This window comes from Gopherus flavomarginatus, chromosome 6 (genome assembly GCF_025201925.1).
Source record: "Gopherus flavomarginatus isolate rGopFla2 chromosome 6, rGopFla2.mat.asm, whole genome shotgun sequence".
Taxonomy (NCBI): Eukaryota; Metazoa; Chordata; order Testudines; family Testudinidae; genus Gopherus; species Gopherus flavomarginatus.
Window position 1 is genome coordinate 134,650,753 of NC_066622.1, and position 27,437 is coordinate 134,678,189.

The window sequence follows — 27,437 nt, forward strand, 5'->3', positions numbered from 1 at the left end:
AGAATCCTGTGGCACCTTACAGACTAACAGATGTATTGGAGCATGAGCTTTTGTGGGTGAATGCAGCCAATGAAGTGGGTATTCACCCACAGAAGCTCATGCTCCAAAACGTCTGTTAGTCTATAAGGTGCCACAGGATTCTTTGCTGCTTTTACACCTTTAATAAATCTATCTATCCATCTATCTATCTAGCCATTCATCCATTTGTATATGACCCCATCACTATAATAACTCCAAAGTTTTTAAATATGGAAATAACAATAACCCCCTTCATCTTCCTTTCACTGAGATCTGTTATATGAGACAGTAACTACATTCCCCTAAGAGGTATGCCCTAGTGGACGGGATGGCTAGGAAATCACTGAAGCAGTGTGGTCCATTTAGACACCTTCTTGTAAAAACTTGATTTTCTTAAGCTGTTAAATAGAATTTCCCTCCTTTTCTTTCGCTAATTAATCAGCCGTTTGGGGAAAAGTTGAATATAATTGATACCGAAGAGCTTAATTTATATTTCCAGCCAGTGAGAAAGCAACAGTACAAATCATTTTACCACATTCATATGAGCTGTGGCTATAAATCAAAGGGCATTGTTACAGCTCCTCCAGGAGAGCTTAGCAATTGCCAATTACTTGTACCTGAGATCTTTGCAGTCTCTCCCAGCATTCTAGAAACCTGAGATCTCTGGGGAATCTTCCCACACATAGTAAAGCAGACACAGTAGGATCATGCTCCAGCTTTTCATATTGCTTCAAAAAAATAGCCCCAATCTATCATCTTCTCCACGCAACTGTCAAAAGAAATGTTTCTTTCTAGTACACATACTGTTAGGTTTCATCTGGAGGAACATGTGTCAGGCACTCCGGCTAGCCAGTTGGCTCCTGGACCACCAGATTTAAAGTTTGTTTCAGCTCAGTCAGTTTAACCCCATATTCTCTCATGCTGGAGAGTAAAACCCAATAATAAACTATCTTTTGCAACCTGGCTGTTTTATTTCAAAGCACTTTTGGATCAAGCAGAACCCAATAAAAAATTGTATGGGAAAGTCTACACGAAATGAGCCAACAGAGAAGTCATCAAATAGTAACAGATCAGTTCTTACACAGGTAAATCTCCAAGTGAAGAAAATGGGAGTTTTGTCTGAGTGACAGCTGGAAGGACTAGAGGCCCAATGCAACTAGTAATCTTTAAAATTCAGAAGTCCCTTGTGACTCTGTTTGTTCTCACATTAGGATAATATAAGAAACTAATTATAAACTATAATATAAACTAAATTAAATATAAGAAATTAACTAATAGATGTCAATGAGAATATTCATGTGACTAAGGGATCCAAGATTGGGCCTTATATTAATGTCACACCTCCCTAATGAGGTACATAAGATGCTATGCAATGTAACAAAAATCAGTGCATTATGATTATTTATTAATATATTTATATGGTACCAAGAATGTCTAACAAAACATTGTGAAAACTTAAAGGGCAATACTTCTCAGTGGGACTGAAAGTATCAGAATCTGGCCCAAAAGTCAAAAGCCACTTCTCAAAATTCAGATCGATAAAACCAATCCATCCAGCTGTGCAAGCTGCCCAAAGCTAACGCTTAATAATGTATATAGATAGTGAGAAGTGGGGAATTAGCTTTTGCAGCCTGCTCATGGCACCAGTTCATCTCGCTCCGTATTCATGACCCTCTTCTCTTGTGCAGAGAGTGAAATCCGAGTACGACTCCAAAGCGCTTCTCCCTCGACCAGATGTAAGTGTCCCTGCTGTTGTTTTAGAGTGAACATGGGGCCTGGTTTTCCCCTCCGGAGGGGTAGCCCTCAAGAGCCAGCTCTGATGCTGACCATTTTGGCCTTGAGGATATTTCTGCTCTAACTGTCCAGTGGCTTCTCTGGGGCTGAGCACTCAGGGTGTCACATGGGGTGTCATAAAATGTGCGTGCGGTGATGAGAAACCACCTCCCTTCGCTCTCTGCAAGTAATTTTAATTTAAAGTGTGAAGAGTGAGGAAGTTTGCTGTGGGCTAGACCTGTATTTTGCCAGGGCAGTTTTATTTAGCCTGAATGAGTCGCTCTTGGGTAGAATCATTTTGCCAATTGCTCCTCTCTTCACTAAGGCCCCAATCCTGTTCCCATTGGAGTGGCTGGCAAACCTCCTATTGAGGTCAATGATGAAGAACCCTAGGTCCTCACTGCTGACTTCAGTTGCCTCCCTATGAAAGTGAGGGACTTTACAAGAGTTCTTTGGTCTTTGGTGTTAGTGCTGTGCTGTTACTAGCATGAGCCTGCACTCTTGTGGGTGCCTCTGTACCCTGCTGAAAAGTGCATTCGATTTAGACAGGAATTTGTGCATTAACAACAAAAGAGCACTTCATAAGCAGGTTCAGCGCCTTGCACATCCTAAAGAGTCGCCAGTGTTCAGTGATACCCCAGCTGGAGTCCCAGAGATATCCGTACCTCCTTCCAGGAATCGGGGGCAGCGCTAGGCCCAGAAACTACCCCTCTCACGAGACAATCAGACACAATTAGATGATAATTTCATAGAAAGAGATGGGAAAGTCCTACTGAGGATTCCACTACCCCCCAGCCAGTTTAGGATTTTGCCCTGGTGTATATCCTCTGGCGTTTTATCCCACCTAATCCACTTTCTGGGGGAAGTGCTGGAGATGGGACAGCCTTTGGCCAAATGCAGAGTTCTAAGGAGCTTTGGGAAATGGCCCTGTTTCCCGCTGGACACCACTTCTCTTACACATGTTAAAGTATTAAGAGCATCTCTGGTTGCAGGCTATATTGGGTGGTGGCTTTGGCCTGAGTCTGGACATCTGTTTTCTCTGCCAGGGACGGAGCTGGATGATGTGAAGCGTTTGCTGAAGGGGAGTCGATCGGCCAGCGTCAGCCCCACACGATCATCCTCCAGCACTCTCCCCATCCCCAAGAAAGCAGTAGTGGAAACGAAGATGGTGACTGAGAGCTCACAGTCAGGTGCTTTGGAGAGGGGTGTTAGTAATGCCGGCTGCACAAGGAGCGGGGACTGATTCATTTAAAGCATGTGGTGGCTTGTGACATAGAAATTCCAGCCAATGCTTATAAAACTAAAGAACAATGTCAGGAACAATTCAGGTTAAAAATATTTGCCGTCTTTTCCAGAGTGTAATAACAATGCAAAAAGGGGAGTTACAAGGATGCCCAGAGACTGCCCAGAGCAGGGCCATAATTGCCAGGGCCCCCTTAATTTTCATAAAACAGAGCAGATTCCAGCTGCCATCATCTTTAATTCAGAATTGAGGCTGATGGAGACTAAAGCCCCAAGCAATCCATTCTCTGTCTTGCTCTAAGCAGCAAGATGGAAGTTACCACAGACCACCTTGTAGAATGTCCTACATTTGGCCCAATAGTCTGCACCTCACAAACCCAACATGTTCATTGGTCAATAGAGCTATGAGAGGAATGAAAATGGGCCAATACATCATCTTTCATTCGCATACCCATCCCTGCTATAGTGCTTTAGGCATCACGGGTCAAATTCACCCCTGGTGTAAGATTACTGAACTCTACCAGTGTTTAACAGAACAAATAATGGCTCAGCTCTCATATTTATTTGGGTGCAGTGGTTCAAATACCCTACTGAGGAACTGAGTCACCTGGTGTCTTTCATAGTCGTTCATTAACAATTCAATAGTTGACCATGTGTGGAGGTGTCATAGAAGAATCCGGGGATCCATATCCAATGTTGATTTTCTCACCAGGACGTGGACTGAAATGTGTTTAGTTTGTATTCTGGCATCATCATATGTGCCTGTGGCCTGTGATTAAACCCTTGAGGTGCTTTGCAAGTGGTTACAGTGAAGAGACACAAATTCAGGCAATCTCTGTACTTGTCCAGTGGGTTCAATACTGGTTTGGCTATAGTGGGCCAGGTGCTGATCTCAGTTACACAGGTGTGAATCTGGAGTCACTCCGCTGAAACTGAGGGAGTGACTCCAGATTTGCACTGGAGATCAGGACCTGATCAGAAACTGAGATCAAAACCTGGCTTTGTGTGTCCTCTGCCTCTGAGTAGGTGGTCTGATTTCTGTTACCAGAGCCTGCTCTCACTCAACCTCATTACTGTTTTCTCTACAGTGTCGGGGACATACGACACAACCATACTGAATGCTGCCCTCCCTCCATACATGTGGTCCTCCACCCTGCCTGCAGGGTCTTCCCTTGGCAGTTACCACAACAACATGGCCCAGGGCTCTTCCCTGGTCAACACCATGTCCCATTCAACAGGATCAGGTACAGTAACTGCTCCACCGCCTTGGCCACTTGTGCTGACAGGGCACAGACTGTGGGACCCTCTTTATCCTGCTGCTGGTGTTTTGTGCATGGGATGAGGAGATGTTGAGGGCGGGGGAGAGATAGTGGAGGTTGGAGCAAATGCACTTGATTGTTCTCCATAGATTTCTGCCTCCCTGTGCCCCCAGAATTACTTCTGCATTGATTATGCTTTGAATCCCTTATTCATGAAGATCAAATGTCCACAGTGCCTGATCCTGTGCTGCTGAGCTTTACCGCTGACTTCAATGAGCTCAGGATCAAGCCTCTTAGACAAGACAACATTGGATTGGAATATGGACAGTGTTTGAGTTATTACAGGGTTTGGATTCCACATTAGGTCTATTGGGTGTAATCCTGCATTCCTTGCACATCCAGAACTCCCACTTCAGTCAGTGAATGCTGGGACTCAATGTTGTGTCTCAGGCCCCTTTCTGAATGTCAGGAAGTGTCGTCCTCAACGCCGCTGTTTCCTAGCTGCGAATGGAACGGTGAAGGATCCTCTGAGGTTAAAGGACTTGGCATCCTAACCGTGTCCAGTCACTGTAACTTTTTCGAGATCAAAACCTTCTCCCTTTTTTAAAATAGAGTAAAACAGAGTGTTTTGTGCCATGGCTTAGATTTTCCCCAGTATGTTTATTGTACAGTTTCTAGCAGAATCTGTTTTTCATGAAGGAATGAAATTTCCTACTGACCTATTCACTCTCAGGCTTTGAGGGGTGAGCCATCTGCCTGGATGTGCTGGGATCTCATTTCTCTGCTATGCCAAATCATCTTTTTCCTCCTCTTGCAGTGTTTGGAGTTCCAAATAACCTGGCTCCTGGCTCTTCCACTCTGAACACAGGGCTGAGCAGTTCCTCAACAGGTCAGACTTCTCTCTTCTTCCCTTCTTTGTTTCATGGAGCTCAGCGCATCAGCTGAAATGTATAACAAAAAGACACCTAGATTACCCCTCTGTTCATTCTTTGTGCTGCGTCCTGATCTCAGTTACGTCAGCATGTCCTCCTGGAGTAACTCTCTTGGCTGAAGTGGAGTTACTTCAGCCTTTACCCTGTGTCATTGGCATTAGAAAGTAGCGATGGAATATTTGGGGGGATGGAATATTTGGGGTCTCAGAAGAAATGTCATTTATTTGGAAAGCATCTGTTAGGCCAACTTGTCTATTCTTGCGAGACAAATTCAGGATTGTGTCCTATAGGAAACTCTCAAATGTTTCATTTCAAATAATTTGAACTTCCAGTGCTTCCCTAGAGAGTAAAAATGAGTGTCTGTCAGACCTTGCTGTTTCCTGGTGTTCAGCCCAGTCCAGTTCCCTTTGCTCAGTCCCATCCCATTACTCCTGACTAGACCCTCCTACATAACCCTAAACATTTCTTTCCTTTCATGGTGTCTACACCTTTCACATACTCGGTGTGGCTATCACATTGCCCCTCCGCTCACCCCTAGCCAGTCAGTGAATTTAACCCTTTTTTGCAAATCGGTCCCTCCAGAAATGCATGCACAGCACAGAGACAACGGCAGGTCTCTTCACAGTCTGTTTAAGTCTAATGTTCCAAAATGGCCACCTTTATTTATCCTGAGCTGACCATGGCTTCCAGGACAGGGTGATATCGGGGGCGGTGGGGTGGTGGGGCAGTTGTGGAAGGGAAAGTGACAGGTGTGCAAAATTCCTATTGAAGGTAATGAACACAAATACGTATGAAACATTCAGCTGGCCAGCTGAGTTCATTTAGAGGCCCCAGGAGGGTCATCTCAGGCCTGCTACTCTACCTTTGCAAGCAGCAATCATGTAATTACTGTTATTTTCATTGGTCTTAGTTTTTGTTTGTCCAAATGCCAGTTGCAATGCCGACCTCTTGTTATTCACCTCAGGGCATTTTCCTTTGCAGTGTTTGGTGTTCAAAACAACCTGGCTCCAAGCTCTGCAGCCATGACTCATAGTGCAACCACAGCCTCCACAGGTCAGTGACATTTTAATCATAGAGAGGAGAGGCTGGGTAACTGATCTGCACGGCTTTGTTATGCAGTAGCGCTTCCCATGTCCTAGTAACTCCTTAATGATCAAATAATTCACATCAGGGGCCTTTCCCAGGATGCGCAGTCTAAAAGACAGGACAGTGCAAAGAACGGAATCAGTGCTTTACGTGAAATGGAATTGGGATTGGAATCGAGAAGAAAATGTGTTCAATTCTAACTGCTCCTATTAAAGTAATATGAACACCGGTTCCCTCTGGCAATTTTTCTGGTGTGTCATATGGGATGGGATGGGGTGTTCCCTTCAGCCCTGCAAATGTGAGGTCCAACTGTCAGCACGCAAGGCAAACAATGAGCCCACTCCTGCATGCCCTTAGTCACTGGTGAAGCTCTTACCTGAGCAAGTTGTCCCAGTACACTTTGCAAAAGAACTTTTCACATGGGCAAAGTTGCAGGATCAAGTCCAAGGCGAGTTTGGGTCAGTAGCTCAGGATCCCTGGCCTCTTTCGGGAACCATTCTATTTTTTCCCCTTCGCTCAGCCTGCTTCTTTAGCATCTGCAGTTGTGCGGCTCTTCCTCTGGCTAAGAATGCTCAAGCTCTGTGGTTTTAGTCTCTGCTGATTTCTGTCTTGCAGTATATGGAGTGAAGAAAAACACTTCCCAGAGCACTGGTATGGCTGGTAGTGGAGTGTGCACTTCAACTGGTGAGTCTGCAACTCATGGAAGTCCAAGGCTGACAGTATATAGCTGATGATTTGTGTGGGCAATTGTCCTCATGCAGGCAGATCATGGTTTGAAAGTATCAGAGGGTAGGGCTGCAGCTGGTGTGGACATACCCAGCAGCCCATGTAGACATACCCAAAGGCACTTTAATCTAGCTAGCTCAGATGCTGCATGTAACTTGCAACCGTGTGTGCTTTGGCATTGACTGTACGAGCCGAGTCCACCTGGAACTCTGGGTTATCACACAGCTGCCCATGCTGAAGCTCGCACCGCTGCGGCTTCGCTGCTCCAGCACCCCGCTAGTTAAATTAAAGCTCGCGACAGTATGTCTACTCCAGTTGCAACCCCACCCCGTGATTACAGTGTAGACATAGTCTCGGATTCACCCTCTTGGGCCACTGTAACACATGAAATAGCCTCAGAACAAATAAACACAGATCACTAACCAAAGTGTCCACTAGAGGTAACTCTGGCTGTTCACAAATGAAAACAAAGGCGCAGCAAGTTCAGTGCTAGGAAATCAGAGGCCCGAGTCTGACCTTCCCCATGCTGCGGTCATGTTGGTGTAACTCAGTTGGCCTCACTGGCATTAATCCTGATTTAAACCAGAGTAACTGGAAGCAAAATCAGGCCCATTATCTTTAACATGGAACCTGAAATTTTGCAAGGTTAGTTTTGTACATAATTTTGCAGCATTACTAGCCCCAAGAATTCAAAATTTATGAGATTGGTTTAACGATCATGAGATTTTAACAAATAAATTCTGGGTTCTTTTATTTTGCCTTCTTGTTTTTGAGCCTTTAGGATTCATGTTTTCAAACTTTTCTCCCCCAACTTTGAGTGCTAGAAACCTTTTTTTTAATTATAGCCCAGCTTGTCATGTTATCACAGGACTCCAGAAGGTGGGGCTTTAAGAAAGCAATAAAATATTGCAAAACTCATAGGCAGGCAGAATAACTACTCCAGATTCACACCAGATAACAGAGTAAAATTAGGCCCATTATCTTGAATCTGAACTTTGTGCCAGTACATTTGCAAGTTTAGTTTTGTACTCCGTTTTGTTAGAAGACCAAGCAATTCGGTGGATGTACTTTCCATTTGCATGTGACTGTATTATATGCCTATACCAAATCGTATATAGAGTTCTCAGCAGCAATCAGCATAAAGCTAGCATAAACAGAAAACCTGCTCAACACTCCTGCTCTTCTGCTAGCCAGAGGACTGATTGTTCCATAGCTTAGTGCTTATGGTATCCATATCCCCATCACCAAAGGAGCCTGGGCTTTACCAAACGGTTTCATTTCAGCTGTGGCTTGTCCACAAGCTTCCTCAGCAAAAGTACACTCTGTGTCTTAGCTGATATGGCTGCCTTACTGGAATATTGGAGTGCCTCACAGTCCTAAATGTAGTTATCCTCACAACACTGCCATGAGGTAGGGCACCACTGTGATCTCTATTTTCCACATGAGGAACTGTGGTACAGAGAGGCAAAGTGACTTGCCCAAGGTCACACAGGAAGCCTGTGGCAGAGCAGAGAATTGAATCCAGCTTTCCCAAATCCTAGGATAGCATCCTAACCACTGGACCATCCTTTCTTCCCACTAACCAATCTCTCTCTCCCCCTCCCCCCCTCCGCCCCATCTCCTTCGTACACCCCAGTTGGCAGCACTATGAACTCCCAGAGCGACGACATTCTGCGTAAAGACTGCAAGTTCCTGCTGCTGGAGAAAGAGAACGTCCCTGCCAAGAAGGAGATGGAGCTCTTGATCATGACGAAGGACAGCGGCAAGGTCTTCAGTGCTTCCAGCACGGGGCTCAGTGGAAGTATGTTCTCCTCCCACCATCTCCCATGACATGCATGCATGCTGGGAGCTTAGAAATTAATATTAATTACTGGGAAATAGTCCCAGAGGTGAGAGTCTGGCAGGTTCTGGGAACCTGCTGTTGCAACCTATCTGGTTATGGAACAGTCTGCCCAGGGGAGTGGCGAAACCCCTACCCCTTGGGCACATTTAAAATGACACTGAACAAAACCCTGGTACCACAGGGACTAAACCTGCCTGAGCAGTGAGATGGACTCAGTGACCTAAAGAGGCTTTTCCATCTCTAGTGTTTTCGGCTCTGTAACTTGATAAGCCACAGGAATGCAGAGTAGACATTTAGGCGGCCATGTCATCCGTTAACCATTTGAGGGCAGCCTCCCACACCAGGTACATAGGGACAAAGTTCATACTCTCCCTATGAAACTCCATGGAGAGCTCTACAAGGCATGTCCATTAGCCAGCTTGCTTGTAAAACTCAAGGGCTTAAACACCAAGGGCCAGAACTATAGTTGGTGTAAATCCGCATGGCCCCATTGACTTCCATGGAGCTATGCTGGTTTACACACACTGAGGATCTGGCCCAGTCTGACTTCTGGTAAGGCCTATTTGACTCCTCTTTGGACTCCACACAGCGTCCTTTGCGGAAGACACCTTGAAGAAAGAAAAGCAGGGCTTCTCTTCCTCTTACGCTGCAGACTCCTACCTGAAATCTGAAACAAATGGTAAGAGACGGTCATTCTGGCATCAATCGCCTGTTTGTCCCAGCACATGTTCTCCTCACTATGTGTCAGACCTTCCTCGTCTGCATGATCTGGGACAGCCTGCCTAGCTCTCTCCACCTCACCTACCCTCCAGATCTCCTTTCCAGTCCCATCTGAACATATCCCTTGCCTGTGCCTCTTAATTTCCTCTCACTGTGTATTAGTCTGGTGGCTGAATGCATTGATTCACAAATCAGAAAGGGACCTATTCCATGTTGATGCTAGTTACCAAGTTAGTGGTAAACTAGGGATTGGGAATACTGTACGACCTATTTAAAAAAAAAAAAAGAACAGTGTCATATTATTAGAACAAAGTCAATCACATGCTTGACCTCTCTGTTTGTATGTTGTATTCCCTTCCCCAGATCCTCTGTCTGTTTGTCTGTCTTAAGATTTTAAGCCCTTGGGGCAAGGACTGGAATGTCTTCTCTTCCTGGAAAATGTGTAGCACATTGGGGTGCTACTGGAAAGACTTGCTAAATAATAATAATTAATAATAATTAATAATAAATAATAAATGCCTTGTGCTGGCTTGTCACATAAGACTTGATTCAATGGTATCAGAGGAGTTACACTACTGGAATGACACGGTGTTGAATCAGACCCTCGGTGTGTAAAATGAGGGTGAATTATATGCACTGGGGTAAAGAGATGTGCATGTAGCAAGAAGCTACTAATGGGGGTAAACTGGCCCCTACTTACACTTGCTGGTTAATTTCTTTTCCTGCTACACCATCCTTAGGATGTGTAAATTTCACTTGTTTTTCAGACTCCAGGAATGCCAGATCAGTACACGTGACATTACATAACTTTCCTGCTTGCTCCCATGTTCAGCTCAGCTTACCTGCAATATGCAATTTGCACCAATTTTGTTCCACTATTTCCTGTAGTTTATACTATTACCTGCTTGTGGCCTGGCATAATTTCATTCTATTATGAGAAAGCATATTGCAAGCAAGAACAGTCTTAGAATTCTGCCTGTAATGGAAGTAACGAAGGGATTAGATCTACCCAATTTATCCAAGAGAGGGATCTCAAGGTGGTTAGAATAAAGCATCGTGGAATACAGCTTGTACTAAAGACACAGTGGTAAACAGAATTGTATTTTAGCTGTGTCCACATTCTCCTGGGTGTGGCTGACCGCTGTAAAGAAAGATAATTAAAATCTCTTTTGTTGTTGTAACAACAGGAGGTCTAAAATCCGTGTCAACAAAGGACAAAGCAACTTACGCAGGTCAGTAGCACTTTGAAGGTTCTTTAGTAGGAGGGGATATATTAAAGCACAGTTTACTTTCAATGGAAAAAATAGTTACCCAGCTGTCATATAAATAATCTGTAAGTGATCAATGAAGCGGGGAGGCCATTTTCATAAGGGTTGCTGTTGCACCTGCAAAATTTGCACCCATAATTCAGTAGTGGGTGCAAATCTGGGTAGACGTGCTTCTTGACTGCAGAGGCGAATCAAGTAGTTAGCAGAACTATACAGAGCTATAGCTGCAACTCATTGTGTCGTCGCTGTGCAAGCACAGAAATGTAGGGGCAACCAGCACCTGCGAACTGGAAGTCAGCAGTTTAAAAAACATTAGCCCTGTTGAAATCACGGGGAGTTTTGCCATTGAGATCAGGATGGTCTGAATTTCAGACATTGTGTGCAAACTGAAATGGAAAGGTTTTTCCGTAGCGCTGTATTTAATGGGCCTGCCTCTGCAGGCCTTATTCTCATATTGAAGTTATTTATTAACCTTGCTGTTGTCCTTTCCCACTTTAGAAATTGGAGGCGATCATGGAGGGGGAGGGATAGGGGCAGCCCCAGCTTGGTGTCCCTGTGGTTCCTGCTGTAGCTGGTGGAAATGGCTCCTGGGTTTGCTCCTGGCCTGGCTCTTGCTCCTTGGATTGCTCTTCGGACTCATCGCTTTGGGTAAGAGATCACAGCAAGAGCAGGCCGAAGGATGGACTATATAGTTCAGATAGTAGATGGTTCAGTGAACTCCAAATGTAATTAGTGATTGGCCTGAACCAAACCCCAAATCTAAATACCCCCCAAACGTTGAGGAAGTTCAGATCCAGATCGAATGAAGGAAAACAAAACTCTCCATCCAAACCCCCTTTAGAGGGGACAACACATAGGGAACAAAATAATGGATGGTAGAGAAAATGTAGTAATATCTGTCCCATGCAATACTTTTTTGCAGAGCACATAATTAGCCTGTGAAGTTACTTTCACTGAGTGCTTAGCAGGGGTAAGTAAAAGATAAGACCAAGATTAGGATAATGAGAACAACAGATATATCAGATAGGATAAAAATAATTTGTAAGGGATAGAAACCCCCTCTTGCTTCAGGGCAAAAGCCAACCTCCAAGTGACCAGGGTTAGGAAACTTCTCCTCTGGGCAGCATAGGCACGGGAACTAGGGGTGTAGGGGGGTGCTGCAACACACCCAGGTTTTGCGCGGGGTTCCACTCCCAGCCCCGCACCTGCCCCTGGCTATGGTCTCAGCCTCAGCCCCCTTACTTCTGTCCAGGTCCCCCCCTCCTGGAGACACAGCCCTGCTCCCAGCCCCAAACAGTGCTGCTGGGGCCCATCACCATCCGTGATGTGATCTGTGTCACCTCCCGTAAAGAACTGAACAGCGTTTGATACAAATGCAACAGGAGGATATTGGGAGTCCATCGGCTCTCCCATGCTGTACCAACATGGGTGCACGCTGTCCCCAGAAGCAGCCATGTTTGATCAACTTAGCTTTCAAATTTTCTTGGGTCTAGTATCATTCAGTTGTGTGGATTTAGCTACTAAATGCGCATTTCTTTGTCTGTGCCTTTAAGTGATAATTAGAGAGCCCTGCACTTCTCTTGTGCTGTCCATCAAGGATCTCAAGGCACTTGACCAGCATTAGTGGATTAGGCTTCACAACAGCCGTGAGAGGGATAGAAATCAGTATTGTTCCTGTTTTACAGATGTGAGGAATGAGGCAGACAGGGTGCATCTTCACTAGGAAAACAGTTGGGTCTTAACTCGAGGTAACTAATGCAAGGTAAAATCTTAGTGAAGACAAGGCAGTGTGTCATTTCCACATGTATAAACAGGTTGAATTAAAGACTATGAATTAAAACCTTAGGCTTTGCCTCAACCAACTAACTTGTGTGAACGCTACAAACTGTCTTTTTCACCTTAGGATTTTATCTCGTGTTAGTTAACTTAGGTTAAGAAAACCCCTTTTTTCCCTAGTGTAGACGAGACCAGAGAGGGGATGTAACTTGCTCAAGATCACTCAGGAAATCAGTGGCACAGCTGGGAAATGAATTTAGCTCTGACTCCCACTCCTGTGCTCTGACCACAAGACAATTCTTCCCCTTAGAGGCTGATAGGTTTAAAAGATGTCTTTTCAGTCCAGTGGAAATCCCTGGTAAAAAGTTACCAGTTACAAGGAGCTACAAGATACACAGATTAACCATACCCTATCCTCCCATCCCCTGCCAAATTCAGTAGCAACTGTTAGTTGACAAAGAACTTTCCCCTGCTTCTCCCTTTAGAAATAAATGGCATGGGGATCAACCCACCACTCCTTCCCCTTTCATGGTATACTTTAATTTAACCTTTCAGCGGAAGAAGTGAAGAAGCTGAAATCTCGTGTGGAAAACCTGGAGAAAACCCAAGCCAACTACCTGATAATTAATCCACACGATGGGGATATTAAGCAACAGTACCAATTTTCTGATGTTGGAAGAAGTCCAGACTATGCTACAGGTTTCAGTCATAAAGATCAAGAGGCTCTCTGGCTGTTTATGAGGAGCAAAATGGCTTTGGAAAGAGGACAAGGTAAGAAGGGCAAGACTCCAAGAAATTCCATGAGACTGGATTGCTAAAAGATGCTTCACCAGGAAAAAAAGGCGGATCTGCCATTTGCACTGTCCACACTGCTGTGTGATTTAAGATTGCAATTAGGTAGCAAGGGCCGCCCCGGGGAGGGGGCAAGTGGGGCAATTTGCCCCAGGCCCCACAGGGTCCCCTACACATGCTGGGAGGGATAACTCAGTGGGTTGAGCATTGGCCTACTAAACCCAGGGTTGTGAGTTCAATCCTTGACGGGTCATTTAGGGGACTGGGATAAAAATCTATTTGGGGACTGGCCCTGTGTTGAGCTAGATGACCTTCCAATGCTGATATTCTATGATCTTGGGGCCCAACACCAATCTCTCTCTTATTTGGGGGAGGGATAGCTCAGTGGTTTGAGCATTGGCCTGCTAAACCCAGGGTTGAGTTCAGTCCTTGAGGGGGCCACTTAGGGATCTGGGGCAAAAATCAGTACTTGGTCCTGCTAGTGAAGGCAGGGGGCAGGACTTGATGACCTTTCCAGGTCCCTTCCAGTTCTAGGAGGTAGGTATATCTCCAATTGTTATAAAAAGAACATAGTATTGCAACTTTTTTTTATGGAAGGGGCCCCTGAAATTGCTTTGCCCCAGGCTCCCTCAATCCTCTGGGCAGCCCTGAGAAATGTGGAACATGGTGTTACCAGATTCCATATATATTATTGAAGAAGAGGCAAATTCTGATCTCATTTACACCACTGTAAACCTGGAATAACTTCACTGGCTTTAGTGGAGTTATTCCAGATTTACCTTGGTGTAACTGAGATCTGATCTTACTTCATTTCAGCCCCACCCTTGTCCCTGCAGTCAGATTGCACTGACAAATGTAAACCCTTGAGCCATTACCTTTCTCTCGTTTCAGATTTTCCAAATTCACTGTCTAACTTGCTCATGTATCAGAGGGGTAGCCGAGTTAGTCTGGATCTGTAAAAGCAGCAAAGAATCCTGTGGCACCTTACAGACTAACAGACGTATTGGAGCATGAGCTTTCGTGGGTGAATGCATCCGACAAAGTGGGTATTCACCCACGAAAGCTCATGCTCCAATATGGCCGTTAGTCTATAAGGTGCCACAGAACTCTTTGCTGCTTTAACTTGCTCATGTAAAGTTTGCATTCACACAATCTACACTTACATTTGGAAAATGGAGAGATGCATGCACTGCCCATGCAAAAATAGATTTGCTTGCACAGATGAATAGTCTGAACATGCAAATGTTGCATATGCAAGTTTTGCAGGAGCAGTTCAGGTGGCCATTTTCTGAAAACGTGCCCTGTTCACTGTCCCAGATAAGTGGAAAGATTTGCAGAATAGTCTTTCTTCGCAGGTAAGCTGTGTGACTCCAGATCTGAGTTGGCAGAGGCATTCAAAGTGCAGCATGCTATAGCCAAATTATGAACCCTTCCTATTATGGGAGAGCATGTTGCAAGCAAGTACAGGTCTTAGAAAACTGCCTGTAATGGAAGTAGTGGAGGGATTAAATCTACCCTACTTATCCAAGAGAGAGATATCAAGTGGTTGTAAAGTAATGTTCCGTGTAATTATGAATTATACTTACAGCACTGATAAGGCTTATCGTTTTTAAAGCACTGCACAAAAAGTAACTGATTATTCCTTACAGCACCCCTGTCAGTATTTTACAGATGGAGAAAATAAGGTTACATGATTTGCCCAAGGTCAGAGAGTCAGGAATTGGATTGACACTCTGAAAGCCTGATTCTCCTTCCTCTGCAGGAGATGAGTGCAGCTGATTTCAAAGGGAGTCACTCCTGTCAGTCTCGGGAGCTCCTACTTTCCAAATCCATGCTCTGCCCACTAGACTATGCTGCCTCTAACCTTGAAATTGAGTCAAAAGCAGCCTTGTGTCTTCAGAGAGAAAGAGAAATTGTTTCACTTGAAATCATGTAATTAAATCTAACAGCCATTTTACTTCCCATTGCAGGTTTCTTCCGAGGGGAGAAAGGGGAACCCGGTCTGAAAGGTACAGGAGAGTTGTGTTTCCCTTTCTTTGTTCTGTGTCTCAGGTTCTTCTAATAATTTGCACGATGAATCCAGGGAATTGACTAGCACAACTAGTTAAAATGGGAAAGGCCCGATCCTGCATTCCATATTCACCCCAAACTCCCAGGGGTCTCACTGAGAGTTTGGAGTGTAACAAGGAAGAAAGAATGGTCCCAAAATGAGCAATCACTGGAAATATCTCCTGGATATCTCTTGATTTGATTTTTTTTTCTCCTTTCTCAGGCGATATGGGAATGCAAGGTCCCAAAGGTGAGTCAGAAATTAGCCATTTTCTCATATACCCTGGCAATGTGCTGTGAGAACTCTGAATTTAGTAGCCCTTAGCTGAAGAAAGGCCTTCTGTCTCTCAAAGAAGTTAGTTCTGTTGAGAGGCTGATGAAGTGGTGCCTGCTTCTCACTTTCTAAATGGTTCCCTGGGACAAGTATGATAATGACAGTGTTGGCTGTTCTCATGGGCGGTGGGTGAAACTTCCCCTGAAGGAGGCGAGCTCCTTGTCCTGGCTCTTCTGCCCACAGCCCCGCCCACACTCCACCCCTGCTCTGCCCCAGGCTCTGCCCCCACCCACGGGTGACTCGCCACTCACCTCTTCACTCCCTCCCGAGATCTCCCCCCTCCGCTCCCCTCCTCCCCCGCTTGCCTGCCACTCACCCACCTGCTGCTCCCCTCCCCCTGCCAGACCCTTTCCCCGCCCGCCACGAGACCCCCCCCCATCTGCTATGCAGCTGGCTCACCGCTCGCCTCCTCACCCTGCTGTTGCTCCCTCCCCCCTTTGCACCTTCAAGCACAAAGAACATTCCCCAAGGGAACTGAACAGGCAACAGGTATAGCTAAATTGCCAGATAGATTCTCCTGTGCATGGCTGGGAGTTCGGTGTACGCTGGACAGAGAGACATGAAAAGCCAGGCTACCTGTGCCAACCTGAAGCCTAATCTCTCCTTTTGAAAAAGTGCTTGTCAGTGAGAGCCTGCATTGAGGCAGCAGTTAGATCACCTTACCCAGAATTCCCTGCCAGACTCGTTTACTTAAACTAGGTTTGAATAAAACCACTAGATCAAGAAATAAACTCACTGGCTAGGTCAGGTCCTCCTTGAGCCAGGTTAGCAGTTACTTCTGCTGGGCACAGAGAATAACTGAAAGGTCGTCATTTGGAAACTGGTTTTATCCCCAATAAACACATTTTCCTACAACATAAAGCCAGCTGAATGTGGCCAAAGGCTTCCTGGGCATTGGCAAATGCCTGTCAAATAGCTTCATTACCACTTGGATGGCCCTTTAACAGTTTCGGTGATCTCTGCTAGTAAGTCTCTGGAAGGCTTTTTCACTGCCCGTGTTACAGCGCAGGGACATGGGCAGTGTAGTCATGCTTTATCGCCAAGGGAGAGCTCTTCCGGCGATAAAAAATAACCACCCTGAAGGAGCACAGGAGTGCGGCTCCCGGTGATAAAGTGGTGTCTATACTGGCTCTTTTCAGCACTAGAACTTTTGTGGCTCCACTTTTAGCACTGAAATTGGCAGTGTAGACACAGCCTTACTCAGGGATCCCCGCCACTCTCCTCCTCACTCCCTCAATCTGCCACGGACTCCTCACTCTCATCCTTACACACACACACACACACACACACACAGCCCACGCTCCATGGGGAGGGGGGCATGAGGAGACGCAGCCAGCAGCTGCGGGACCTCGGAGGGGAGAAGAGGATGGGGCGGAGGAAAAGAGAGGAGGAAGATTCCCCCCAGACAGCAGCAGCAAGCCGTGGGAACCTCAGGGAAGGCTTAGAGCAGGGAGGGGAAGGGGGGGGCACCACGGCCCAGGTGTCAGGCGGTAGGGTAGCTGTGCTAGGGGAGGTACCCTCACATGGCTATTCACTTGTCAATACTATCCCCTGGCTAAGACCCGAGTTTAGAGATCATTGTAGAGGGGATCACAGGTATTGCTTTGTATCCAGAAATACACTCACCTGTTTCAAAAGCAAGACAGAAATTGTACAGTATCTGATTTAATCAAAATGTGCTTTAGAGGAATGTTGGGGTCTTTGATTTGTCAAAGGCAAGGCACCTACTTTTCTGTGTTTTGGCAGAAGGGTAATAACTAGCAGAAGGAGGAAGGTTTCCCATTAATGGTCTGTTTCTTTGTTCTAACAGGAGATCAAGGACTTCCTGGTGCACCAGGTAGGCTGAGTTCAACAAGTTCCCAGCCTCCGTGGCGCTTTTACTGAACCCTGCACGCAGTGACATTGCAGTCAGCTAGGATTAATTTTGTACATCAAACCCCTCCAGGCTGGCTCTCCATGGAGTTTAACTCTTGTGCCATTGCAAATGTCTTACACTGCTTGAAGTTATTATACCCTTGGTGTTTAAATACCGGCAGAACCACTGCCCTATAGCTCAAAGGCCTTATTTGCCGCAAGGCCTCATCCTGTCCTGGCTTGTGTGTGAGCACACGTTTCCCTGCATGATCTTGGTGCACTGAGGCCCAGGGGCACGTTTGAAAGATTCTGCCCAATAATTGCAAACTGGGTTTTGCCTGTGACAATTCTATCAGCTGCCTGCATGAGTGATCATGCCCTGACAATGTGTGCGCAAAGGGTGTATACATGCAAAGCTGTGTGCGTTACAAGTGGGTGTTCAACAAGCAGATGTTGCCACTGTGTCAAATAACAGTGCAGCACTCACACTCAGCTGGTATGTGGCCTCCAGACTCTACATGTTAAATATTTAGAAATATTTTATAGACAAATCATGCATCCTTCAGTATCAGCCGTATTGGACAGGAATGTTCTCAGAGCCAGAGAATATTTATTGTCACACCTTACCGTACCATGCCTACCATATGCTGCTAAAGAGACCCTGCACACATACAGTGCTTAGCAAACAATATATTTTTTCAACCCAGCCACCCTAAATCTGCAGTCCTGGGTTTCCGAATCCCTTATGTTCATATTTCCTAGGCACCCACCCTTGGTCCATAGTCAGGGAAACTGCAGATTTACCACATTGTGTTTTGCTTACAGGCATCCCAGGTTCGATTGGGCACCCAGGACCCGAGGGACCAAAAGGACAGAAAGGCAGCATGGGTAAGCAGCACTGACCCATCTTACAAATTACTCTGAGCGTATCACAGCTCAGTTTCAGGAGGAGACTCACACAGTATGTGCATACCCTCAACATGCGTGTGTGAACACAGGTCCCCAGCGTGGCCCTTGTCGTCCTGCTGCGAGGAGTGGGGTGTAGGGGAAACACAGAATTTCACTGCATGGAACATATAAAGCTGTATTACAAACCACTTGCTTTCCACAGGTGATCATGGCATGGAGGGACCCACAGGCCAAAGAGGGCGAGAAGGGCCACCAGGGCCTCGTGGGGAACCTGGACTACCTGGATTTGGGGAGAAAGGAGACAGAGGTAGGACACTGTCCTGTCCCCAGTGCATAAAGAGATGGGCCATGAAGGATGGGTCTTGGTTCTGGTTTTGCAAAAGCCTCAGTGGTCAGGATTTAGTTTTGATAGTTCAGATCCAGGTTTTCTTTTATCTGCCTCTCCACCTGGAATAGGGCTGAAAGGTTTCGGGTTTGTGCCACCTCGACTGTGGCCAAACCAGATAACTTTTGTTTTGCTAAAGCTCATCAGTCAGGGTTGGGTTTTGCAGAACCCAAAGTGGTTTGGCTCTCAGCTAATTTTTACTTTATCCACACTGACCATGGTGAGCCAAGAGTCAAACGAAAGGCTCTGGCCCAAAGCTTCTACAGAGTTGAATAAAAAGACTAAACCAGAAAATTGCTGAGAGTGTGCAAAAAGGCAAAAGAGTTGGTGCTGGGTGACGATTCTGACTGTGTGTCCTACCAAAAAGAATCTTTTAATTTCTGTAGCTTCTGCAATTAATTACAAAGATCTTTTGCATTGGATTCACTCATCTTTTAGCACAGAAATGACTGATAGATTTTTTTCACACTAAAATATTCACTGACAACAGAAGACAATGACACCAGGTGGTGTTGTGAGATAAGTCCTGGGACATTAGAAGGACTCAAACCCCGGTGTGTCATAATGCCCAATGAGATGGGCTCATTTCCGGATAATGCGTTCTCGGTTGTCTTAATTACTGATTAATCATGACACTGAGCGACGGGGAATCAGAGCCGTATACCACAATCAGATCCTTACTAAATTGACTGCTAACCCTCAGTCATTGAAGATGACTTCCGAGAAGAAAATAGACTAGAGGTGGCTGGTGGTTTGGTTTGTAGCTGTGTAAACATGCAATACCCGTCTGCAAAGCAGCATTTTCATGGGTGCGCATGGAGCTGGGGATAGGATGGTGAAAGAGATGGCTGGAACTTTAAACAGGGAGCCCAGTTTAGGTTCATGGAGACAATTGGTTTATAGCAAGTGGATCCCACAGGAGCAATTTTGTCTTGCTGCCCAGGAGGACAAGAGAAGCTCAGTTTGGTGCAGGTGATCCCCATGCTGTGGATACATCTCTTTGAATTTTAGAGTTCCTTCTGGGGGTGGAGGATGGCAGCTGGCAGGCTTATAGGTGCCGACTCCGTGGGTGCTGCGGGGCTGGAGCACCCATGAGGAAAAATTAGTGGGTGCTCTTTACCCACTGTCAGCCAAGTTCCCCTCATCTCCCGCCCCACCTCTTCCTGCCCAAGCATGCCTCATCCCTGCTCCTCCACCTACCTCCCAGCGCTTCCCGCCCGGCTGCCGCCAAACAGCTGTTTTGCAGCGTTAGCATGCTCCGGGAGGGAAAAAGAGGAGCGGGAACATGGTACATGACGCTCCCGGTGTGGTGCTCTGCTCTTGTTCGATGATGATAACAGTTGGCTGCATGCGTGTTCCCTCTGTATGCTGTACTGGCTCTGTGCAGATCGCTGACCCAGCAGACCCCGAGAGAACCCCCAGTGACCACAGACTCTAGTAAGATATAAAGGCACCCTGGCCAGGTTTATTGTCAAAGAGAAACACAGTTTCCAGCTCCCCAGCATAGAAGTCCAAGATGTTGCTAAGGTGCTGCTAGCTAGTACATATGTGCTCCCTGACAATGGACCAGCTCAGTCAGTGGCAGGACTTTCCACTGCCCCCTGGCCGGACAAAGACATCCACTCAGGGGTGCGTTCTTATACACAGGTACAAACAAGTTATACATCACTCCTGACGTATTGAGGTGCAACCCCTCTACGTAGCAAGGTACAACCCCTCTATGTAGTAAGGTGCCGCCTCTCACCTTGTACACGTTGATTCAAACAAAACAACTCTATCCATCATATTACCCTTTTGGCCCTGTCATTGGGATGGGTCAGCCTATTCCTTGTTATCTGTGTGGAGTGTACAGTATGCGAATGTTCTGATATCTGGTGTCCAGCACCTTTTAGGTCTGTCTCTTTTTGCAGCATCAGCCCTTTCCTTGCCAGCTTCTGTGAGCAGGGCCTGCCTCTGGCTCACAGCTTCACTTTGCTTTGTGTTAGCAAAGTCTTGACCATTACTTTAGTTCAGGCCTTAGGCCTCATACTGGGCCTCCGATAAACGTTTATGTTTCAGGGCCTCCTCTTACTACAGCGCGCTCAGGGGAGGATGCAGGGAAGAGGCGGGGCCAGGGCGGGGATTTGGGGAAGGAATTGGAATAGGGGCAGGGAGGGGGTGGAGTTGGGGCAGGGACTTTGGGGAAAGGGTTGGAATGGGGGCGGGGCAGGGGTGGAAGAGGTGGGATAGGGACAGGGCCTCATGGAAGCTGTGGAGTGGGGGCAGGGGGCAGAAGGGGGTTGAGCACCCACGGGAAAGAGGGGAAGTTGGCGCCTATGGGCAGGCTGGTTAATGATGTGCTCTGATGCTTTACTCTCTAGGTGCTGTTGGTGATCAGGGACCTGCAGGACCGCCTGGGCCACCAGGGTCTGTTGGCCTCAAAGGTAAATACAGCAGTGAACAGAAAATGACAGGAAGGTTGCATTGGCAATAGCCCTGATTAGGAGCTATGGGAGGATGCGTGGAAGGTTGTGGGTCCTGCTGTTTTGATTTGTGCCACTCCACAGACACCAGCGGGAGCTGACCCATGTAACTGAGAGGAAAAATTTTGCCCATAAAGAGCAGCTCCCCGCTGAAACAAGCTGGAACTCTGTTCCTCCTGCCTTGGGCAAGGAGGAGAGGATATGGCTTGGACCACCAGGGAAAGCTGTTTCCTATAGATGGCAACAATCCCAGCTCAAGATTAAATTGCTCTGATGTACAGGATGTGTGACAAAGTTCCTCCTCTACCTTTGTGGGTCCTGCGCTTATTGGCAGATTTGCTCACCTCACAGATTCACCCTGTGGATCAGGAAACAGCCCAGAGACCTTCCTCTCTGGTAGAAGCCACAGTCCAGGTCAATTCCTCCTGTGTTTGATTAGGAGTTGGGAGGTTTGTGGGGAGCCCGGGCCCACTCTCTACTCTGGGTTCCAGCCCAGGGCCCTGTGAATCACAGCTGTCTATAGTGCCTCCTGGTACAGTTGCGCGACAGCTACAACTCCCTGGGCTACTTCCCCATGGCCTCCTCTCAGCACCTTCTTTGTCCTCACCATCGGACCTTCCTCCTGATGTCTGATAACGCTTGTACTTCTCAGTCCTCCAACAGTATGCCTACTCACTCTCAGCTTCTTGCATGCCTCTTGCTCCCAATTCTGCGCACGCACGCACGCACACTCTTCCTCTCTTCTGGCTCCCTGGTTCCCCCTGTCCTGATTGGATCGAGCCCTTTTATAGCATCAGAGGGCCTTAATTAGAGTCAGGTGCTTAACTGCCTCACCTGACTCTTAGCAGGTTAATTGGAATCAGGTGTTCTCATTAGCCTGGTGCAGCCTCTGCTCTGGTCACTCAGGGAACAGAAAACTGCTTATCCAGTGGCCAGTATATCTCCCTTCTACTACTCTGCTGTTCCCAACTGGCCTGGGTCTATCACAGTTGAAAAGTATGTGAGATCATCTACTGGCTGGAGGACCTGGTTTAGTTAGGGGCACTCTGGAAGTTAGTCACCTGTTGGCAAATCCAAGGAGATGGGTTCTCCTTCCCATTACAATATAGCTGAAATATGGTACACTTCTTATTTACAGGCATGACAGGTTCTCCTGGCCCACAAGGTCCACCTGGTGAGTGCCACATTCTCCTTTTATAACACACAGAAACAAAAAGACAGAGTGACAACACTCTGTGTGCTTGGCTTCCTTAGAAAACTTGCTCAGCAGTGGAGTAGACTGGACATGATTAACCCCCCAGTTTCATTTTTTCTTGCAGGTTCTCCTGGTCTTCAAGGATTTAGAGGTGAAGCAGGTCTCCCGGGGGCCAAAGGTAAGACTTAGAGCCCAGTTTCTGCTACACTACGAGTTATGGTGGCTTTAACAGATGTTGGTGTTTTTCCACTACTGCCCAGAAGAGAACACCCAGCTGTTAATCAGAGTCATATCTGAGAAAGGTTCTGACCCTGGGACCCGAGGATAATAGGAGAAAGATAGGAGGACAAAGAATATACTCAGTGATGGTGATAGGTACCCTGGAAATACCGTAGATAGGTAAGAGCATGATGGATTAGATTAGATTAGATTAGATGAAGCATCAAAAGAGATGGGTCATGTTCTGTCTCTAGAGAGGAATGATGGAGGAAGACCTTCCCCCCCTACAATATTTATTCTTTAAGCCATTGCCTTTATATATTTTAGGTGAGAAAGGAGCTGTGGGAGCACCGGGACCCAAAGGTATGCTAATCAATTAAATTACTTGTGTCAGTACTTTCTTCCTGTTGGATTACTCAGGATATTTTGTCCTGGTTCCCCCAATGTCAGATTGGGATCAGTTACATACCTCATTGGCTTTGGTTATTTGATGCTTTTGTCATCAGGTTTCCCTTTTCTTTGACAGTAAAAGGATGTTGATAAATTGGACATGGTCCAGAGAAGAGCCACGGGACTGATTAAAGCGTTAGAAAACATGCCTCATAGTGATAGACTCAAAGAGCTCAATCTCTTTATCTGAACAAAAAGAAGGTTAAGGGGTGACTTGATCAAAGTCTATAAGTATCTACATGAGAGAAAAATGTTTAACAATGGACTCTTCAGTCTAGCAGAGAAAGATATCACAAGATCCAATGACTGGAAATTGAAGACAGACAAATTCAGACTGGAAATAAGGCATAAATGTTGAATGGTGAAAGTAATTAACCATCGGAACAATTTACCAAGGATGGATTTTCCATCACTGAAACTTTTAAATCAAAATTGATATTTTTTCTAAAAGATCTGCTCTAGGAATTATTCTGGGGAAGTTCTATGGCCTGTATTATACAGGAGGTCAGACTAGATGATCACAATGGTCCCTTCTGGTCTTGGAATCTATAACTCTAAGAATCTATGAATTACATGAAGTTATATTTCCTCTTGTGTTTGCTTTAGGTGACCATGGAGAGAAAGGACCTCGTGGTCTGACAGGTCAGTATATAAACATTTGTTGTCTGGGGTCCTGGAATTAATACTGTCTATAAAATATGAAGTGAATTATTATAAAAATGTGCATGCAGGTATATAGTCTGCCATCCAAACTTACTCTGCTTATTTTTTAAATATAAAAATATTGTTACTGTTGACATTATTTTTGTTCATTAGAACATAAAGTTTGCCATATCTGATCATATTCTTGATTCATATAATCAGATATCCCTGGGTAGGGATCCATACCTATTACTTCAGAGAGATTCCCCCTCACTTGGAATGCCCTCGGTTAATTTGTACATTTTGGAAAACTCCCTCCCAGTTCCCAAAGGTGATCACGTGGCACCATGAATCACGAGGCCTGAATGTCCTGTCAATACGATCTTTAGCTTGCAAAGCTGCAAATGTTGTTGATCATCATGAAATCTATCATCACCAACATTATTTTTATTCACTTTAATTTAATTTGATTGCAGGCGAGCCAGGCTCAAGAGGATTGCCTGGTCTTCCAGGGGAGCCAGGAGCTAAAGGATCCGTAGGTAAATAACAAAGAACTGATGCAACATTTCTAGAGAACACACATAGGTGTTGTTTCTACTCGCGGATATTCCGTTTCTGTGAGGACTGGAATGGAGATAACTGTGCAGTGGAATTGTACTGTATGTATTGCCAGGTCTTTCCCACAAATCTCTTTCTGGTTAGATTATATTTGCATAAAAGTGGTCCTTACCTTTAAGCTTTTGGTGAAAGTTACCGAACCATCAATGATCCCAGTCAAGGTCTTATTCAGACATAATATAATAGAAAGCCGTAGTCTTGTATTCAGCTATACACTATACAGGCAATATCCACGATACTGGGTATACTGTGGGACCATTCCAGCATTCCCTAATGAGCTCTTATCTTTGGGTAGGTCCAGCTGGCCCTGATGGACACCAAGGCCCAAGAGGTAGGTGACTATTTTTTCCTTTTTCTCCCCCATTACCCCTCATCAGAGACAAAAGATCAACTACATCGTGACTTGCCTGCAGCTTGAGATGGTGGCTGATGTAGTAGCAGAGTCAGTGGAGTGATGGACTTAGGGCCCTGGCCTCTCAACATAGTAGTACAGAAGTGTGCCATCAAACATCTAACACTGAACTGAGAGATGTTTATGGGAGGCTAAATGTCCTTGTGCCCCAGTTCTCCATCATCCTGGCCTCACCTGAGATGGGCCATGTGTGTGTCAAAGGCACTAGAGTGAAGTTAACAATGAACTATCATATTCATTCTGTAGCATGAGCACCAGATAAAAGTGTCAGGTTTCAGTGGTAGCCATGTTAATCTGTATCAGCAAAAAAAAAAACCAAGGAGTCCTTGTGGCACCTTAGAGACTAACAGATTTATTTGGACATAAGCTTTCGTGAGCTAGAACCCACTTCATCAGATGTATGAAGTAAAAAATACAGGAGCAGGTATAAATACATGAAAGGATGGGGGTGCTTTACCAAGTGTTAGGTCAGTCTAACGAGATGAATCAATTAACAGCAGGAAACCAAGGGAGGAAAAATAACTTTTGAAGTGGTAAGAGAGAGGCCCATTACAGGCAATTGTCAAGAAGGTGTGAGTAACAGTAGAGAGAAATTAGTATTGGAGAAATTAAGTTCTCCCAGTCTTTATTCAGGCCTAATCTGATGGTATCTAGTTTGAAAATTAATTCCAGTTCTGCAGCTTCATGTTGGAGTCTGGTTTTGAAGTTTTTTTGTTGAAGAATGCATGTGTATTTTCCTTATTATCGCACAGTCACCTCCCCATTTCAAGCAAAAGCCCGAGTGACTAGACATACCTTAGGTGATCTCCAGGAGATCACCTAACTCGTGCTGTGTCACAGCAGTGGCCTTATATCTTACATTTGAAATAAGAAAATTATGGCACTTCAAACTTGGTTGCCCGCCTCCTAACTCTGGATGCTAAAATTGGGCATTTAGGCATGAAAGCACCTGCTTAATGTGCCAGCATGCCCACTGACTTATGGGTGGTGCCTACAATTGAAACATTGGCTCTTTTCACATCAACAGTCTCTGGACTGTAAATGGTTATTGTGCTACATGAATCTGAGTATGTTTATGTTGTCCTGATAACCATTCCTAGGGGAACAAGGTCTCATGGGAATGCCAGGATTGCAAGGACCGCCTGGACCCACTGGAGATGCAGGACAGCCAGGTAAAAGCAGAAAGGAAAAAATGACTATTGTTAGACAATGCCATTGAGTTACACATCCCATCTAGAGGGATTGCCTGCTTGCCAATGCTACATGGTTCTCTGCCAGATAGTCATGCTGGGACATTGTGCTGAAATGCGAAGATATGTGGATGTTGGGCCCTTTGCAATCAGCAGATTACACACACATAAATGGATGCTGATTTGCACAGCTGAAGATCTGCCCATAATTATAAACAAAATTATTATTTTTCCCCCCAAGACATTTTTCCAAATACCTTAGAATTTTTGCCTTTATTTTTCCAGGTCTCACAGGACCGCAGGGACCCCCAGGTAAGTCATTTAGCCATATTCTGATTTATCACCAACACATTGTAGCACCCTAACTTTCCTATTAGCCTCACATTTGTGAGCCTATTATCCTTACATGAAACACAGGTGTAGGGACCACTAAAATAGCCAAGATGTGAGACTGACAGCGTATATTCGCACATGACCAAGTCTCATTTATGGAGTTAGGGCAGCTCATCTGACCACAGTTTTTAGGTTAACATAGATATTTTTTTAATGCTAGGAAAGCCCAGTTTGAAATACGCTGTAGTAATGAGGAATGGGCCTTCATGAGAGACAGTTTTTCTTTAGTACAGTTTAAATCCACATTACCTCCTCACTAGTCTAGTAGCTGTCCCAGCCACACAGCGTTCCACACATGGAATCCTAGGCAAGACAAGGATACATCAGAAGGCTGGAGTGTCCTCTCCCAAATGCTAGGATCCACTTCCAGCCCAGTTTTGTAGTGACCAAGCCTTGTTATCATTTGGTGACTGCCCAATGATCTTTGTGAAATCCATCGATTGTTTCAGTCTAATTCCATATCACCAGATGTCCACATCACCAAAGCTACCACCACAAATGTCTTTAGCTAGCCCAACTGCTTGCATTTCCAGCCAAGGGGTGAATTATCATGGTATGGGTTACTGTCTGAATCTTAGAGGCTGCACCTCCAGAACAGGGTTCAGTCACATTGGTGGGGTGCTAAGGGGAAGAATTTTGCATTTCCTTTCCCCATAATTTAGCTGTCCTGTGAATAAATGAAGGATTTCAACCTCCAGGGCTGTCAGCCTAGAAATTTTCACCAGAACTAAGCTCACTTACTTTCCTTTTTGTAAAACATTGGAAAAATGAGCTAATGCTAATCAGCTGGTGAGGAGATGATAAGAGCTATAAAAGGCCATGCAATCTCAAGGAGGGAGTGTGTCCCACCGAGTAAAGCAGAACATTGTGAGCTAGGGAAAACTTTGGGC

The 27,437-nt window shown here is 45.6% G+C and overlaps 1 protein-coding gene across 1 annotated transcript in view; it reads left to right on the top strand.

The window, feature by feature from the left end:
• COL17A1 (collagen type XVII alpha 1 chain) overlaps window positions 1-27,437 on the top strand; it is a 66,741-nt gene that overhangs the window by 16,439 nt on the left and 22,865 nt on the right. Inside the window, exons 8-32 of the mRNA XM_050958255.1 lie at window positions 1,707-1,754; window positions 2,838-2,981; window positions 4,122-4,277; window positions 5,110-5,181; window positions 6,206-6,277; window positions 6,926-6,994; window positions 8,673-8,837; window positions 9,469-9,558; window positions 10,787-10,831; window positions 11,366-11,515; window positions 13,199-13,414; window positions 15,406-15,444; window positions 15,708-15,734; window positions 17,629-17,655; window positions 18,498-18,560; window positions 18,784-18,888; window positions 21,327-21,389; window positions 22,567-22,602; window positions 22,748-22,801; window positions 23,170-23,205; window positions 23,899-23,934; window positions 24,411-24,473; window positions 24,848-24,883; window positions 26,065-26,136; window positions 26,440-26,466. Of these exons, the coding sequence (XP_050814212.1) occupies window positions 1,707-1,754; window positions 2,838-2,981; window positions 4,122-4,277; window positions 5,110-5,181; window positions 6,206-6,277; window positions 6,926-6,994; window positions 8,673-8,837; window positions 9,469-9,558; window positions 10,787-10,831; window positions 11,366-11,515; window positions 13,199-13,414; window positions 15,406-15,444; window positions 15,708-15,734; window positions 17,629-17,655; window positions 18,498-18,560; window positions 18,784-18,888; window positions 21,327-21,389; window positions 22,567-22,602; window positions 22,748-22,801; window positions 23,170-23,205; window positions 23,899-23,934; window positions 24,411-24,473; window positions 24,848-24,883; window positions 26,065-26,136; window positions 26,440-26,466 (1,911 nt within the window). The remainder of the gene's footprint in view (window positions 1-1,706; window positions 1,755-2,837; window positions 2,982-4,121; window positions 4,278-5,109; window positions 5,182-6,205; window positions 6,278-6,925; window positions 6,995-8,672; window positions 8,838-9,468; window positions 9,559-10,786; window positions 10,832-11,365; window positions 11,516-13,198; window positions 13,415-15,405; window positions 15,445-15,707; window positions 15,735-17,628; window positions 17,656-18,497; window positions 18,561-18,783; window positions 18,889-21,326; window positions 21,390-22,566; window positions 22,603-22,747; window positions 22,802-23,169; window positions 23,206-23,898; window positions 23,935-24,410; window positions 24,474-24,847; window positions 24,884-26,064; window positions 26,137-26,439; window positions 26,467-27,437) is intronic.